At 39.7% G+C, this 16225-nt stretch overlaps 1 protein-coding gene across 10 annotated transcripts in view; it reads right to left on the reverse strand.

Moving 5' to 3' along the window:
* The window catches only part of atxn2 (ataxin 2), a 37476-nt gene that overhangs the window by 15728 nt on the left and 5523 nt on the right, over window positions 1-16225 (reverse strand). For 6 of the 10 annotated variants that reach the window (XM_047382631.1, XM_047382629.1, XM_047382626.1 and 3 more), the window contains exons 5-12: window positions 15567-15717; window positions 14963-14977; window positions 10015-10139; window positions 9762-9853; window positions 9298-9486; window positions 6714-6880; window positions 3254-3502; window positions 32-217 (exon numbers count right to left, since the gene is read on the reverse strand). In XM_047382631.1, the coding sequence (XP_047238587.1) occupies window positions 32-217; window positions 3254-3502; window positions 6714-6880; window positions 9298-9486; window positions 9762-9853; window positions 10015-10139; window positions 14963-14977; window positions 15567-15717 (1174 nt within the window). The remainder of the gene's footprint in view (window positions 1-31; window positions 218-3253; window positions 3503-6713; window positions 6881-9297; window positions 9487-9761; window positions 9854-10014; window positions 10140-14962; window positions 14978-15566; window positions 15718-16225) is intronic. The other 4 variants (XM_047382634.1, XM_047382632.1, XM_047382627.1 and 1 more) reach the window with 2 other exon arrangements.

Raw genomic sequence — 16225 nt, forward strand, 5'->3', positions numbered from 1 at the left:
CTCCAAAATGAAGAGGAAAATCATACTCTACCTCCACTGACCACTGAAGACCAGGTCCCTCCAGAGGAGCTACTCCTGGTTGGAGGTGTTGCTGAAACCTCTCCAGGTGGATTGTGAGAACCCAAGTCCACTCCGGTGGAGACTGAACTGATTCGTGGCAATGGCACTCTGTGAGCACGAGGCGTTCGCTGGGATTTTGGGGACATCCTCGGAGGACCTGCGGATGAAGGCATGTCCCATAAATCACGCCTCACATCCAGCTGTAAAGGCTTCTATTTTCCAACTCATCTCCGTTTCAAATGACTGCATCGTGAACCCAGATGTAAATCTCACATCAAACAGTCGGGACATGCGTGTTAGTAAAGAAGAAAGCAATAATACTTTCAAATGACAAAACACCACAACACACCAAAATAATAAAGTAGGAGATAAGAGAAGAAACCGGTGGAAAGGGGCAGAAGAAAATGTGAACAAAGCTGCGCTTGCTTTGAATTTGGTCCATGATGTATTAAATTATCAGTTAGTCTTAAGTTCATTTACTCTACAGGTTCTGGACAAACATTTTGTATGTTTGGAGAATGGATGAACAAGGATTTTTCAATTTTAATTTAGTCATAAAAGTATTCATACCCTAGAACTTTTTCATATCACCTAACAACCACAAACACCAGTGTATTTTATTGGGATTCTAAGTGACAGACCAAGGTGGTGCATAACTGAAGAGGAAAGAAAAGAATATATGATTTTCAAATAATTTTTAAAGATCAGTCAGTAAACAGAGTCCGCAGGTGAGTAATTTAATCTCAGCATAAATCCAGGTGTTCTGTGAAGGCCTCAGAGCAGAGAGCATTAGCGAACAAACAGCACCATGAAGGTCTAGGTTCCAAAACAATATACAGGTCCTTCTCAAAATATTAGCATATTGTGATAAAGTTAATTATTTTCCATAATGTCATGATGAAAATTTAACATTCATATATTTTAGATTTATTGCACACTAACTGAAATATTTCAGGTGTTTTATTGTCTTAATACGGATGATTTTGGCATACAGCTCATGAAAACCCAAAATTCCTATCTCACAAAATTAGCATATCATTAAAAGGGTCTCTAAATGAGCTATGAACCTAATCATTTGAATCAACGAGTTAACTCTAAACACCTGCAAAAGATTCCTGAGGCCTTTAAAACTCCCAGCCTGGTTCATCACTCAAAACCCCAATCATGGGTAAGACTGCCGACCTGACTGCTGTCCAGAAGGCCACTATTGACACCCTCAAGCAAGAGGGTAAGACAGAGAAAGAAATTTCTGAACAAATAGGCTGTTCCCAGAGTGCTGTATCAAGGCACCTCAGTGGGAAGTCTGTGGGAAGGAAAAAGTGTGGCAGAAAACGCTGCACAACGAGAAGAGGTGACCGGACCCTGAGGAAGATTGTGGAGAAGGACCGATTCCAGACCTTGGGGGACCTGCGGAAGCAGTGGACTGAGTCTGGAGTAGAAACATCCAGAACCACCGTGCACAGGCGTGTGCAGGAAATGGGCTACAGGTGCCGCATTCCCCAGACCTGGGCTACAGAGAAGCAGCACTGGACTGTTGCTCAGTGGTCCAAAGTACTTTTTTCGGATGAAAGCAAATTCTGCATGTCATTCGGAAATCAAGGTGCCAGAGTCTGGAGGAAGACTGGGGAGAAGGAAATGCCAAAATGCCAGAAGTCCAGTGTCAAGTACCCACAGTCAGTGATGGTGTGGGGTGCCGTGTCAGCTGCTGGTGTTGGTCCACTGTGTTTTATCAAGGGCAGGGTCAATGCAGCTAGCTATCAGGAGATTTTGGAGCACTTCATGCTTCCATCTGCTGAAAAGCTTTATGGAGATGAAGATTTCATTTTTCAGCACGACCTGGCACCTGCTCACAGTGCCAAAACCACTGGTAAATGGTTTACTGACCATGGTATCACTGTGCTCAATTGGCCTGCCAACTCTCCTGACCTGAACCCCATAGAGAATCTGTGGGATATTGTGAAGAGAACGTTGAGAGACTCAAGACCCAACACTCTGGATGAGCTAAAGGCCGCTATCGAAGCATCCTGGACCTCCATAAGACCTCAGCAGTGCCACAGGCTGATTGCCTCCATGCCACGCTGCATTGAAGCAGTCATTTCTGCCAAAGGATTCCCGACCAAGTATTGAGTGCATAACTGTACATGATTATTTGAAGGTTGACATTTTTTGTATTAAAAACACTTTTCTTTTATTGGTCGGATGAAATATGCTAATTTTGTGAGATAGGAATTTTGGGTTTTCATGAGCTGTATGCCAAAATCATCCGTATTAAGACAATAAAAGACCTGAAATATTTCAGTTAGTGTGCAATGAATCTAAAATATATGAATGTTAAATTTTCATCATTACATTATGGAAAATAATGAACTTTATCACAATATGCTAATATTTTGAGAAGGACCTGTATTATCTCACAGAACACTGTTCCATCCATCTTTTGAAAATAGAAATAGGATGGCACAACTGCAAACACATGACTGTTGTGCCACACTTTTCATATTTTATTTGGGACAAATGGTGGAAGCCGTGTATGCAGCTCAATAAAATACAATTAGTTTTGTAACGCAACCAAATACTGAGAAGTTCAAAAGGTACGAATACTTCAGAGAAGCACTGTAGGTATAATTATCTGCAACCACTGTTCTTTTAGAGAAGGTGTTTTATAGCACATAATTTCCCACCCCCCAGTTTTCCAAGAATTTTTTCCAGCCAAGTGAGCTCGACACAAACTGAACACCGAATCATGAAAGGAAGAAACACAACTTAAAGGGTATGGTGACCTGAAACACTCAACATTCATTACAGGCCCTTTTTAAAGGTAGTACTCAGACTTTTGTGAAACTTGTCCTTTTGCCTCACTCACATGTTCTTTTTTTGTGGAATAAAATAACAAACACAGAAAAAACACAAACTTTGATGCACCCACATGCTGGGATGAAATTGCCTTTCACACTGATAAGGAGTCAGCTTTGTTCACTACAAACTTCTCTACATTCGAATCGAAGTTCTACATCAGACCCCAAATCAGAAGAAGCAATTTCCTGATGTTTTTGTTCCACAAAACACCTGGGCAAATTTATCTATGAAGGAATTTTTAAAGCTTTATGACACTTTGTACAATTTGGTCCAGAATTCAAGCCCCTCAACCTCGATCTCATGCATTTGCCCAGGTGGGCTCATCCTAAGTGGATACCTTCTGAGGACATGCGTTTGGGCAGAGTGGAGACTAGCGACGTAGGCCCATGTTGAGAAAAGGAGGATGAAGAGGAGGGATAGGAGAGGTGAGATGAATGAGAGGGAGGTCTGGAAGGTCGAGAGGGGGGTCTGGAGGGTGGCCTGGTGGGCGAGGTTGCCCGGGGGTGCAGGTAGTAGGGGCCCGACTGGTAACGAGAGGGGGGACGAGAGGAGGGAGATGGACAGGGTGAGGGCCAATGGGATGAACCTAAAAGAGGCAAGGACAAATGATCAAGGAAAACAAAAATTGGGAGAGAACAAATGTACAGTAGCAACGGGAAGGAGAGAAGTTAATAAACATAACAGCAAAATAGGAAATTTGATTTAAAAAAGGGCAAATAAAAAAAGCAGAAAATAATAACAGAAGCAACAAACGCAAACATCCAGCTTACAAGATGGAAGATGAAACATTCAACTCTTTTTCTGCACAAACAACATCCAACATATCTGTTAATCTGAAAAAGCATTTTAACTAAATTAAATTAAATCCTGGTGAGGATTTAATTTATCATTTGCCAATTCAAGATGGGCCGGTTCTTGGTTTAAAGTTCTAGTGCTATTTTAAAAAGGTACGGTATCAAATCTTGAGGCAAATTACATCCACTTAACATCAGTCACCTTCAGACCTGCACAATATAATATTACTTTATCTTCACCAGACAGTTTAGGCTGAAAAAAACAGTTGGGTTCATATTTCAAGTGTCAAGCATCTATGCTTTACATGCTAATCATACACTGAGTGAGTCAAACACTGAGTGAGTCAAACACTGAGTGAGTCAAACACTGAGTGAGTCAAACGAACCTTCAAGGCTGAAGATAGCCACACCGCATTTAGATGACAGCAACTAAGATGGCAATAGCCCCTCCGTGTGTTAGAGCATCAAGAGGACGACGTGGGCTTATTACAGCTGACATTATCATATGAATGGTCAACAAGTTAATCTGCAGCTGCATTATTTTCCTAATATTTAGCAGCTAAAGATACCATCATAGCATCAGAAATCTATTTAACTGAGTCTTGGTGTACATCTGTTTCTACTGCAATATTTTAGTTTGCATAGAAACAGAAAGCAGGTGCACAGTAAACATACAGGCTCAACATTACTATTGGTTTTGTCTACTGCACTCAAAGTGACGGATCGTAGCTTTAAAGCGATTTGGACTCCACAGTAGTGTTTCTACAGGAGAGTCCAGAGATTGGCCAGATGCTGGGTAGATACCTCCAACTGCTGCTGCTGAGTGTTGAACGAGATCGCTCTCAATGACGGAGCGGGACAGAGACACTTGTCGTGGAAATAAAAGCCGTAAGTTTCACCAGTAAAATGATAGCCCATTATTCTGACAGTCTTATAACTACGAAGTCCATGGAGAGCTGTAACTGCAACAAATTTTAAAGGGATCTCGCAGCTGTAGGCTTCTTAGTTCCTGAGATTTTGAAGCAACAGGAGGAACAAAAAAGGAGAGACTCTTAAAAAGAGCCAAAACCTTGTGATTGTTTCTCAGCATTGGTACTGCTAAACTGAATTGTAACAGCTTAAAAGTTAAAAAATGTTTGTAAAATTCAAAGATATTTAATAAAGCCTCAGAGATGTGTCCTGAAAACCCAGAACAGCATCAACAAATCGTTTTTTAAAATCTGTGAAGGATTGTGGCTGTTTTCGTTCATTAGCCCCTTTTCCATTCCAGGGACTTTTAGCCATTACCCGGTATTTTGAAAGGCTTCCACATGCTTGGACACAATTTTACCCGAGTAACTTCAATTTACCGGGTCCACGCTTTAACTGATAAATGGTCCTGGTCTGGGGACTGTCAGATTACCTCAGAAATGCTGTGGGGACGGGGTTATGTACTGAGCAACAATGGTTGGTGGACTCTTTCTTGCAGTGTCTTCCATTAACCCGCCATATTGTAGACCTGCATGTTGTTGCCGTTTTCACTCATATTCATATTTGAGCATACTTTTAAAATTACAATGTGGTGCAACACCACAAGCAAAAGCAAACAAACAAAAAAAAAAAACAACTGCGCGTTCTCCATCTTGTTTGGTGAACAAATACAGGCTTTTTGGTTGGGCTTTGCTTATTTGGCCTTTTGTTCCATATTACTGCCACCTACTGTACTGGAAGTGAAGTGCACCTTTCCTCACAACTTCCCCTTACATCATAAGGCTGATTTAAATCATTTATCCATGGCCTTTCAGAGCAGTGGAAACAGACAGCACAAAAATTACCCAGGAAATATTTTTACCTGGGTTAAAAACAAATAAATAAATTTAAAAATCCCCAAATTTCTTGTGGAAAAGGAGCTTTTGACAAGAATTTGGAACTTTGTGGCTAATGAAGGAGTAATTCTTCAGACACCAGTAAACAGAGACTGATGAACTTAAACTTCATTACAATCAACTCTAACAGAAAATATATTCTGTGGATGAGTTTAAAGTGATATGACTGAATTACAGGTGTTAAATAAAGTCATCCAAATTAAATGATTAGCAATATCCCCCAACAAGACCTCAACCAAGAAAGTATTGTCTCTCCAACCAGGCTTTTTTTCTGGGGTGAAATTCTACACTGGTAATTTGATATTAACCTGGTAAATGCAGTGATAATTCAGGATGGTAATAATAGCCTCTTTCATAAAAGGCTTCAAGGACAGATTAAGGCACCTTTTGGCCCTCTCCATGTGTTTTGTCAAAGAACCGATGCGGAGATGGGGGTAAACGTCTGTTGGGCCCCCAACTCGCCAAGCGAGGTGGTCACAGGCCACATCAGCTGACATGTAAAGGGGCCATCCAGTTTCTAGGGTCGAGTGAATTACATAGTGATGTCATATGGTTTGAACTTGGAAATCGTTTCCAACAAGAAGAGAAGAAGGTGAGGTATATAGTTTAAAAGTGAAGCATTTGCTCAGACACAGCAGGATCACTACACTGAGCTTAATGCTGACATCAATGTCACAGAGAAAACCTCCAAACAGAATATCTTTTTGGTAACTCACAGCTGTGCGTCGTCTTCACTTGTGATTTACTAATGGGCAGAGGGAACTCAGAGGCGGCTTACCTCTGCGAGTTTGTGACGGAAATGTTTTGTGAAGAGGCTATACCCATTTCATTATTTTTAATAACAGCCTGTCATGGACGGTTTCAGTTTTTAATTTTTTGCTACTATACATATTTGGTTTATATTGTTTTCTATTTTATTTACTGTAATTCATTTTCATTGCTAAAGAGTTCATATTCAGTGGAAAAAATTGTATTTTTTCAAAATGGTTCAGTTGTGATCCCACTGATGCTACTACAGTTTTACTAAAGTTTTATCACAGAACAAAATCACTTAAAAACCTTACATTTTCAGAAATATTGGATGCACAAGTGGAAATCAGGGGTCTTTGAGTAATATGTAACTGAATGGTTAATATACCTCCGTTCACCACCCTCTGGTCAGAGTTGGGACTGTAGTCATGAGGTCCTGGTCGAGAAGTTGAGGCTCCAGCTGAACTCTGACCCAGACGAGGTGAATTCTGCCGTCCTGCACCCCATGACATCGCTTCCCTGTTCCTCTGACCTGGAGGAATGTACTTGTTCTCTCTAAACAGACATACACACACACACACACAAACACACAAACACACACACACACACACAGGCTTAGTTACGTATAAGAATAATAAAGTGAGGATCAGAACAACACTATCTTAATCTAGGGACTTTCAATCTCCAAAGCGGCATTCCTTCTCTCTTATTAGCATTTATCTACTTGTGTATGGCTGGTATATGCACTCCGTGGTGGAGCCCTTCTGTTATTTGTGACTTGCTGCAGTGGTGAATCTGTAATAAAGGCTGTTTCAAAAATCTGAAATTTAGGTCAACAGAATATCTGCTCTAGTTCAGACTCTTACTCTGATGTTCGAGGTTTTCTTTCAATAACAACCAGAGCAGTTAGGCAGCAAGACAAATGTGCCCCAGATGTGTAAAATAAAATAGAGGTGGTGAATGGAAGCAGTTAAAAATCTCACTTCTCTACACATTTAACCACATCACAGAAGGTAGTCATCTAAAGGAAAAAATATCATTCCAATGCAGTGTTTTTTATAAAAAAAAGGTCCCTTAATGGAAGAAAAGATGCACACTGTGTAATAAGATCAGAACGCAGCAGCAACCAAAACACTCATGTCGCTCAGACACTGAGAAAACAATGTCTCTGTGTTGCAGGTAATTGCTGTAGGTAAAATACACAGAAGAAAAGTTTGGACAGAGTTCTTACTTTATGCCACAATGCATTGTGTGGGATATCTCTTAACAACTGATCAGATAATTAATACACAGAGCAACAACTTATTACCCTAAAAGAGTTAGGCTTTCATAAGAAAGCATAAAAAAGCACCAGGATGAGACAAACAGCTTCCACAAAATGACATTGCAAACAACGCATAGAGAAAAGGCCTTACATGTCTTAAATGAATACAGAAATAATGTAGATTTAGTCCATTGCTTTTATACATTTTAAAATGTAAATCCACATTTTGTAATGTACTGTTTTATATCATCAGTGTGACATTGCTTTAAAGCTTCAGTAAGCAGTTCTGAGCAAACTGTCAACTTAGCCTGAAAGTTTGAACAAGCACACCTCACAGTTCCCTCCCCTTTTCTCTCTGCGGTGCTACAGACCTCCCTCCACTGTTCCTTCCCTACAGCGGAGCCTGCCGTGAATGCGCAGGCTAATAAGCAGGACCACTGATGGCGGCAGATAAACAGCTATGACAGTCACTGGTGGAGACGAACCATCAACGATATGCTTTACATTGACTATGGCCTGTCCATTCTATGACTACAAACGTGGTCCTCAAATCATAAGTACAGCACCATTAGGACAGCTGCAGCACACCAGCAATCTTGAGCTGGAACGACACGTGATGTGTGAGGGGAGAAGTCTGAGCAACGCGTAGATGAGCATGATTGACACCGCTAAAACATTCCTCCTGCCTCTAGTTGGTTATTTTTGACCAGGAGCGTTGTATTTCTGCAAATTGGAGTAGGACCAGTGGGAGGAGCCAGAGGAGCTTGATTTTTTTCACAGATAATCTGTCTCATATTGTACCGTCGAGACAAATTGACAGCTTGTTGGAAGATTTGTACATAAATTATCATTGGTTAGTTTAAAAAGATTCTTTACCCTTATGATTTACCATTAAAATACATTTCCATTTATTTAGTTGGGGGAACTTTGAGAGAAGTGGTTTGAATACTTTTACATTTATCTTCAAAGTACTTTTATAAACTATTAACAGAATTATTATCTTGTCTTAAGAGATGCATTTAGGTGGTTGCTATGCAGACTGAGCAGGAATTTGTGTGTGCAGGGGAGTTCTGGGAAGCAGGCTGTTGGCAACACAGCCAATCTATGTGTCCTTGGATGCCAGATGTGGACATGTGTACTGTATCAGTATATGGACAGAACCAGTTTTATTCAGTAGGACTTGTATTTGTGAAACTGTGTGTAGCCACATCCACGATGCTGTAACATGAGTGTTTTTTTTCTTTCTTAAATAAAAGGCTGTGACACAGGGCAGCTCCTCTGAGAGAATGGACTGTCTCTCCCTGACCAGCCAAAGATAACTTTGAGTGCTTGTGTCTTCATTGCATACCTTTTCTGAGTTTATCAGAGTGACAGAGTTTTAACAAAAAAAAAAAAACTTTTTACAAAAGGTATCTACTGCAGCTTTAATGAATGGGTGCAACCCTCATTTGTGGACATTTCCTAATCAGTTTATCCCTTAATGAATGTAAAACCAGGATAATAACAATTTTGATTAAAGGGTACTCTGATTCAGTCTACCGAACAAAGGGTCCACTACTTATAATATAGATTTTGCACCATTTTGCTTTATATTTTAATGCATCAGGGAGTTAAGACTCAAGGACCAACACAGAACAAATGTCCCCTGATTTTGCATCAGCAAAAACATCCAGGCCTTTAGCTCCTGATGCGTGTAACCTCATCTTACCTGCTGAGCGATTGAGTCTCCCTCTCCCCTCGCATCACAGCAGTGTATTTTTCCTCCTCGGAGCGCTCATCGTTTTCAAGGGCCACCCGAGCCTTATATGTGGCACTGGCCTCTATTTCCTCTGCCAGCTGGGCAGCACGAGCTTCTCTCTTCAGAAACTCCTCCGAGTCATTTCGCTCCAAGGGGACCCTGCAGAACAACATTCAGAAAGACAAAGACTGTCTAAACAAAGTGGGAATTTAAGTTTTTGCCAAACCACAAAAGTGATAAAGTGACTGAGGGTAATGAATAGCAACTTTTAAAAAATACAAATGACCAGCTGAACTACTACGTGTAGATGGGTTTAGGGCTAAGAATAACACAGAGGAAGCTGTTTTGTTTAAAATATTGAAAATGTTTATAAAACCATTTAAACATGAACAAAACGGACAGTTAAAAACACAGAAAAACGGAATGATGCTTACGTATAGGTGGACAGGCTGCTGTCATATGTAGACAAGACTCCATACTTCTCCTCATTGTACTTGAACATGTCGTTAGGATCCCATCCGTTTGACTGATTTGTAGAAACAAAGCAGGAAAGCAAGGCCAATTCACCATCTGAGCTTTTTGACGTGGGACAGCTGTTTCCACTCACCCACAACTGAGGGTGAACGCCACCCTGTTTAAGGAGAACTGATATCAATGTGTCTGCAGCGTTTGTGTGACTAATCTCACCACATCTGTATCCAGGGACTCAAGGCTGTCAGAGTTGTGAGTGTCTCCTCCATCCCAGGGCTCCAGATCTTTCTCTTTATGTTCACCGTTAATTCGACCACTCACTGCCGCATCAGTGAAGTTGTCTATGTCACAAAAAGAACACATATTAATGCATGTACTGTACAATATCACACACAAAACAACTCTTAAATAGGGGTGGGATTTGCAGTGCATCTCAGAATATGATGATATGACAACACTAAAATGGTGCATTACTATGAATCAATAGTTCTAGTTAACGAGAGAGGTTTATTTAGTTTTTTTTCCTAGTTTTCGTATTGTTTTCCGTGTTCTCAGCAGCCCAAAAAAAGTACAGAGTTCATGACAGTGTACAATCACATGGCTGCATTCGTATTGTATAAGCAGGAAAGAACACATGCCTTTAGAGTCTCCGTCATAAGGCCTCAGCACCACGACACAAAGTGGGCCTTTAGGGGTCAAACTACTAATAGCTAAAAAAAAAATGAATCATCAAACAGTGATTCATTGCAGTAATTCAACTCGAATAATAAACCTAGCAATCTATTGGGGTGTACACTGGCCTTCCTGAACATCCCAGCAGAACCACAGAGGCTGATCGTCCCCATGCAATGCAACCCTGATGCATTCATTCATGCAAAAGGAGCCCCAAGCAAGACTTGAATGCATTTTCTGTACAGTCTATGGACATATGCTTTAGTTAACTCACATTTCTTTTTTAAAAAGGGACATATCATGCCAAATCTACCATATTTATTTCTTGCTGCGATTTTGTAGTCCAAGCTCAAGTATGCCTATGCTGAAAAAGGACAAGTTTGGTTCAGTTGTTGGGTGTATTAACCCACACAATTTATTACATCGTCCTTCTGCATCATAACCTCTTTGAATTGGCTGGTTAAATGTTATTTATCATGGAAATCTACCCACATCAGGTGGAAAAGTTTTATGTCCCCACTTCAAGGACGAGTGCCTTCATCAACCTCCACCAGTATCAAGGATTTGCTGAAAGACTTTATCTGATTAAGGGGTCATTTCCTTCCGTCTTTAGAAACAAAGGACACAGCTAAGCGGTGAGCTGCAAATACAACTAATAAAATGACAATAAACTTTATTTTAGAAAGGAAATTATTGTGCGTTGTTATGACGTCCTGTCCATTGTTTTGATAGCAGTAGCATGGTGCCTTCTGCTTATGTTAGCTGTGTGCCGTTTTTAACTCCTTGAAGACATAACCGTATTACCTGCTTTGAATGGTATAATTACATAAAGAGTTTTGCATTGTTTTTGCCATTTTGGTTTGTTTCTGCAGCGCTTGATAATTACTATCCAACTACAAAAATGGCCGAACTGGTTAAAGTGCAGCGCCCTTTGACCTCGAGGGGGGCAGGGTGTGAAGTGCCTCAGTAGCATTTAAAGAGACAGCACCAAAACGAGTCTTTCTCAGATGCACCTCAGAACAGGGGTAAAAGAGGAGCCTGTGGAGCTACAATAACAAGGAGTTCAGACCAAAGCCTTGCAGTTGCACTTTATATTGACCACAGCTGAATGATTTAAATTTGAAAAGGAAAGATTTAAAAGGATGATATGTCCCCTTTAAAAATACTTGGTAATAATTTTCTGAGCAATATAATTGGGTTTTCATTAGTTGAAAGCCATAATAATCAGAGCAGAAATAGAAAGAGAAATAAATCAATCTGTGTGTAATGAAGCTATATAAAACACTACTTTACCATTTTGTATTGAATTACCGTATTTTCCGCACTATAAGGCGCACTTAAAAACCTTTAATTTTTTTAAAAAATGACAGTGCGCCTTGTAATCCGGAGCGCCTTATATATGGATCAATTGGTTAATTGGTTGATCCATACTGGTTGTACACGGCGCTCTGTCAAAATGTTTCAGTACGACTGGTAAACTACAAAGCCGCACCGCTTGCAGCATTACGGCTACCGTAGTCAGGGGCGTCGCCGAAGTAATAGCGGTAAACACCTGTACTGTGCTTACTTCTAGTCCAACACCACTTGTGTGTGTATAACGTTTGAATGTACTGTTGCAGGAATTGCCTGAACTATATGTGATTAGAAGCTCAGTGTGTGGGGTGTATGTTTCGTGTGTGTGTATGGAAGATGTTGACATTACTCCTCCGGACAGAGGTGGCGCTGTGGGCTGCCGTAGCTGAGAATCAAGAGTGAAGGAGTGACGTCGGTATTATTGTGTGTGTGGGGTGGGTAGAGACGGCGACCGGAGCAGCGGTGTATGAGTCTGTAAGCCCTGTGTTTTTACGTGCTGCAAAGTCATTAAAAAGAACCCCAAATCTGGTCAACAACTCAGTGTTTTGATGCTGTTTCTTCATGCTCAACTCAGCAACGTATGAGTGAGGGAGTTAACCCCGAGGAAACTAGTAACTTCGGCCCTGGAGAAAGAGTCTCCCCTGTGTCATCAGACTACGGTCAGGGGACAGAAACAGGAAAGGTTAACAGTACTAACGTTTGATTTAGTGCATCAAACTGTTTCTTTTACGTGTTTACTGAATCAGGGAAAAGTTCCCTTTCACGTTTTAACTAACGTTTGATTTCAACTTCAACTTCATAGACTCCAATGCATTCCTAACGTGCGGTTGGCTCTATTCAATAGAATTCTATGTAGAGGAGACCTTACCATGAGAGTGAATGGAGTTATCAGAACGCTGGTTTGTAGTGTATTAATAAAGTTTGACTGACTGTTTTGTTGACATTGTCTTTAGCACAGCTCCATCTAGTGGATGCATAACGCAACCCCAGTCAAACGTTTGACTGCAGTAGTTTCTATTCTATGCGCCTTATAATCCGGTGCGCCCTATATATGAAAACAGTTCTAAAATAGGCCATTCATTGAAGGTGCGCCTTATAATCCGGTGCGCCTTATAGTGCGGAAAATACGGTACTGAAATTAAATAACTTTTCAATGATTTTCCACTTTATTGACAATCACACAGATCATTTCAAACAAATTTGAAAAATGTCTGGAGCTGACTTGTTAGGGCTAGCAATAATATAGTACAAACAACCTAACGCATGTCCTAGCTCGCAGCATAATGCTGTCCTTACACCAAAAACATTAATTTATTATTAACATTGACATTGAAACAATTCAGTGCACCAGCACTCCTTCAGTTTATCATCACTGCTTAAAACAGCCCAGCCCAAATAAATTCAAGACAAGCATGCCCAAAGACAAAATGTGTTTTAAAAGGAAAGTGAATCTTATGTCAGCCCAAGTCTGGTCCCAATAATATCATTCTCAAATCCAACACCAATAGACTGTGTGCATAACGCAAACACACTATCTGAACTCCCAAAATTAAAGTTTGACATTCCAATTCTTCTAATATATACAAAAAAAAAAAAAAAAAGGATTTAAGAACTTCTGATAAGTACTAGATGCATGGTAGTATACACACAATGGGCTAACAGGCTTGGGCTATCTTACAGGGCTCTAGCATGCTTTGTTCATATAATTTAGAGAAATTTTCAACAGATTTACAGTAGCTTGGAAAGTATTCATTCTTCTTTAACCTTTTCACGTTTTTTCACGCTAAACCCACAAACGTTAATGTATTTTTTTTTTTTTTTAGGAGTTTATCTGGTAGACCAAAACAAAAGTAATGAATCATTGTGAAGGGGAAGGAAACTGATGCATGGTTTTCAAATTCCTTTAAACGTTTGCCACAAGCCACATCTGGGACACGGCAAATAGGTTGAAGAAGATGCTCTGGCCTGATGAGAGCATTATTCCTCTTTGTGGGCAATGTACAGACCATGTAGTCTGATGGAAAACCCAATGCTGCATGTCAACCTGAACACACTTTACGGTAAAACATGGTAGGGGAAGCATCATGCTGTGGGGATGCTTTTCTACCGCAAAGATAGGAAAGCTGATCAGAGTTGAAAGGAATAATGATGGTGCAAAATTCAGGAAAAACCCTTGGCAAAAAACCTGTTAACTCAGGAGGGTAGAAGAAATATGTCATTTTTCTGATTTTTATTTTATTTGTAAAACATTTTAAAAATTCTTATTTTACACTTGACAACAGTGTGTTACTTTGTGCTGGTCTATCACATAAAATCTGAATAAAACACCCTGAAGTTTGTGGTTGTAATGTCAGAAAATGTGAAAACGTTCAAGATGTGTGAATACTTTTGGAAAGTAATGATGATAATATGCAAATAAAGAATGAGTGGTATGTTGAGGACGAAAACATGCAGGTAATTTAGACTGCAGTCAATTATATGATCTTCAAGACAAATAACACATCTAGGCAAAGCTAAAATTTCAATAAAACCTTCAGAAACAAAATAGAAAGCTGAACCAATAGAATCACTGTGTGTTCAACCTGGGCTGTGCATTGGTTCGTTTAACATAAAGGGCTGCAAAAGAGCACCATCTTTAGGAATCAAACTGCAAATGAAGAAGAGTCACATTCACAGCATACATGTCACTGTATTTTAGAACAAGACTAAGAAAAATACCCTTAAAAACAAGAATCAAACACTTTTGGTGTTCATGATTCATTTTCAATAAATATTTTTACTATTTACAATATCTTTCACACATTCACCCACTCACCAGTAAATGCAAACACACATATGTGCCCACCGAGTCACTTCACTTACATGTGTGATAGGGGAGCTTTAACCACTAAAAGCAACATCCAAACTAAATATGCCACATGGTGTTGGGCGAAGAATGACATGCATCAGATTCCTATATTTAGGTAAATAAAAACTGACATCATCCATTTTTTTCAAAGTCAAAAACAGAAAAATGCAGAACAAACCAGTGATAACATATACCCAGTTACGTGCAATTCTATGTTCTCATAGTCTGATCTAAATGTGTGTATCATTGTGTAAACAAAAAATATCTGAGAGAAGAAAAGCTCATTATTACCTGTGTCAGAAGAGACTAGACCATTGGAAAGAAGAGACACACAAATGACAGAGTCAGAAGATGGATGGACAGACAGAATGAAGAACGAAAATACTAATAGTTGCAAGATCCTGATCAAATGGGTTTACGTTTTAAATGAAAACTTTCTCGTTCTGCTCCTTTGGTTATCTGTCGGTATCTGACAAAAAAAGATTCATGCCCAAAAAGATAATTTTAGGTGGCTTTTTGTTTTTTTACTGCAAATATCTCCTAAAGAATCTACTGCATTTAAAGAATATTACAAGGTTAAAGATCAGTTCCACGAAGCTGGTTTCTTCAACCTTAAGTGTCCTTGCTGCACTTGCACTGCCTTCAGAAAAATCAATAGATCAAGATCGGTTTGCAATGCCTGGACATTCGGAAGCAGAAACACAAGCTATAACGCATGACAAAGTCACATCAAGGAAAGACCGAAAACAATCAATCCCCTGCAAATATACAATAATGGCCAATCATCTGCAAAATGCGTTTTTGAGCATTTTTCAACTACAAGATCATTAGCTCACCTAATCATCAGCTACTTAATTTGGGATATGTTTTCAATAAACACAAAAGCCTTTGATACCTTTTCTGGCGAAATTTAGGTCCACGTCTTTGAAGGTCACCACTACAACATCGGAAGCCTTAAAAATGAGGCTCTCTACAATATCTTCTTTCCTGGGGCCTATACTCCGCTCTGGGCTCTTTCTGTGGGCTGCATCCAACACCAGGTCACACTGGAGAAGACAGACAGGTTAAAAAAAGGTTTAAAAGGCAATCGGACAGGAAGTAAAAAGGCAAAAACACCAACGGAAAAGACAAAAAAAAAATAATTAAGTAAGCAAATTAGCAGGTGCATCTTATTAACTTATGTCATCACAAAATACGTTTATTTCATTAATTCAAAATTCAAACTCTTTTAGATCCATTACATACAAAAAGGATTTGTTTCTGTAAATGATTCTGGCTTACAGCTAATGAAAAACACAAGATTAATAAAAAAATGCTTTTTAATAAAGAAAACTCTCCTGACTGAAAATTATACCCATGTACTGTATATAATGTATGCACTCAATACTTGGTCAGTGCTCCTTTTGCATGAATTACTCCATTAATGTGGCATGGTACGAAGTGACAAGCCGCCTGTGGTGCTGCTGCTGATGTGTTCAGGAGGTCCAGGATGCTTTAACAGGAGCATTCAGCTCCTCTATATTATTGGATGTGGTGTCTAGTGTTCCTCTTGAC

The sequence above is a fragment of the Girardinichthys multiradiatus genome, chromosome 12, assembly GCF_021462225.1.
Source record: "Girardinichthys multiradiatus isolate DD_20200921_A chromosome 12, DD_fGirMul_XY1, whole genome shotgun sequence".
NCBI classification, from domain to species: domain Eukaryota; kingdom Metazoa; phylum Chordata; class Actinopteri; order Cyprinodontiformes; family Goodeidae; genus Girardinichthys; species Girardinichthys multiradiatus.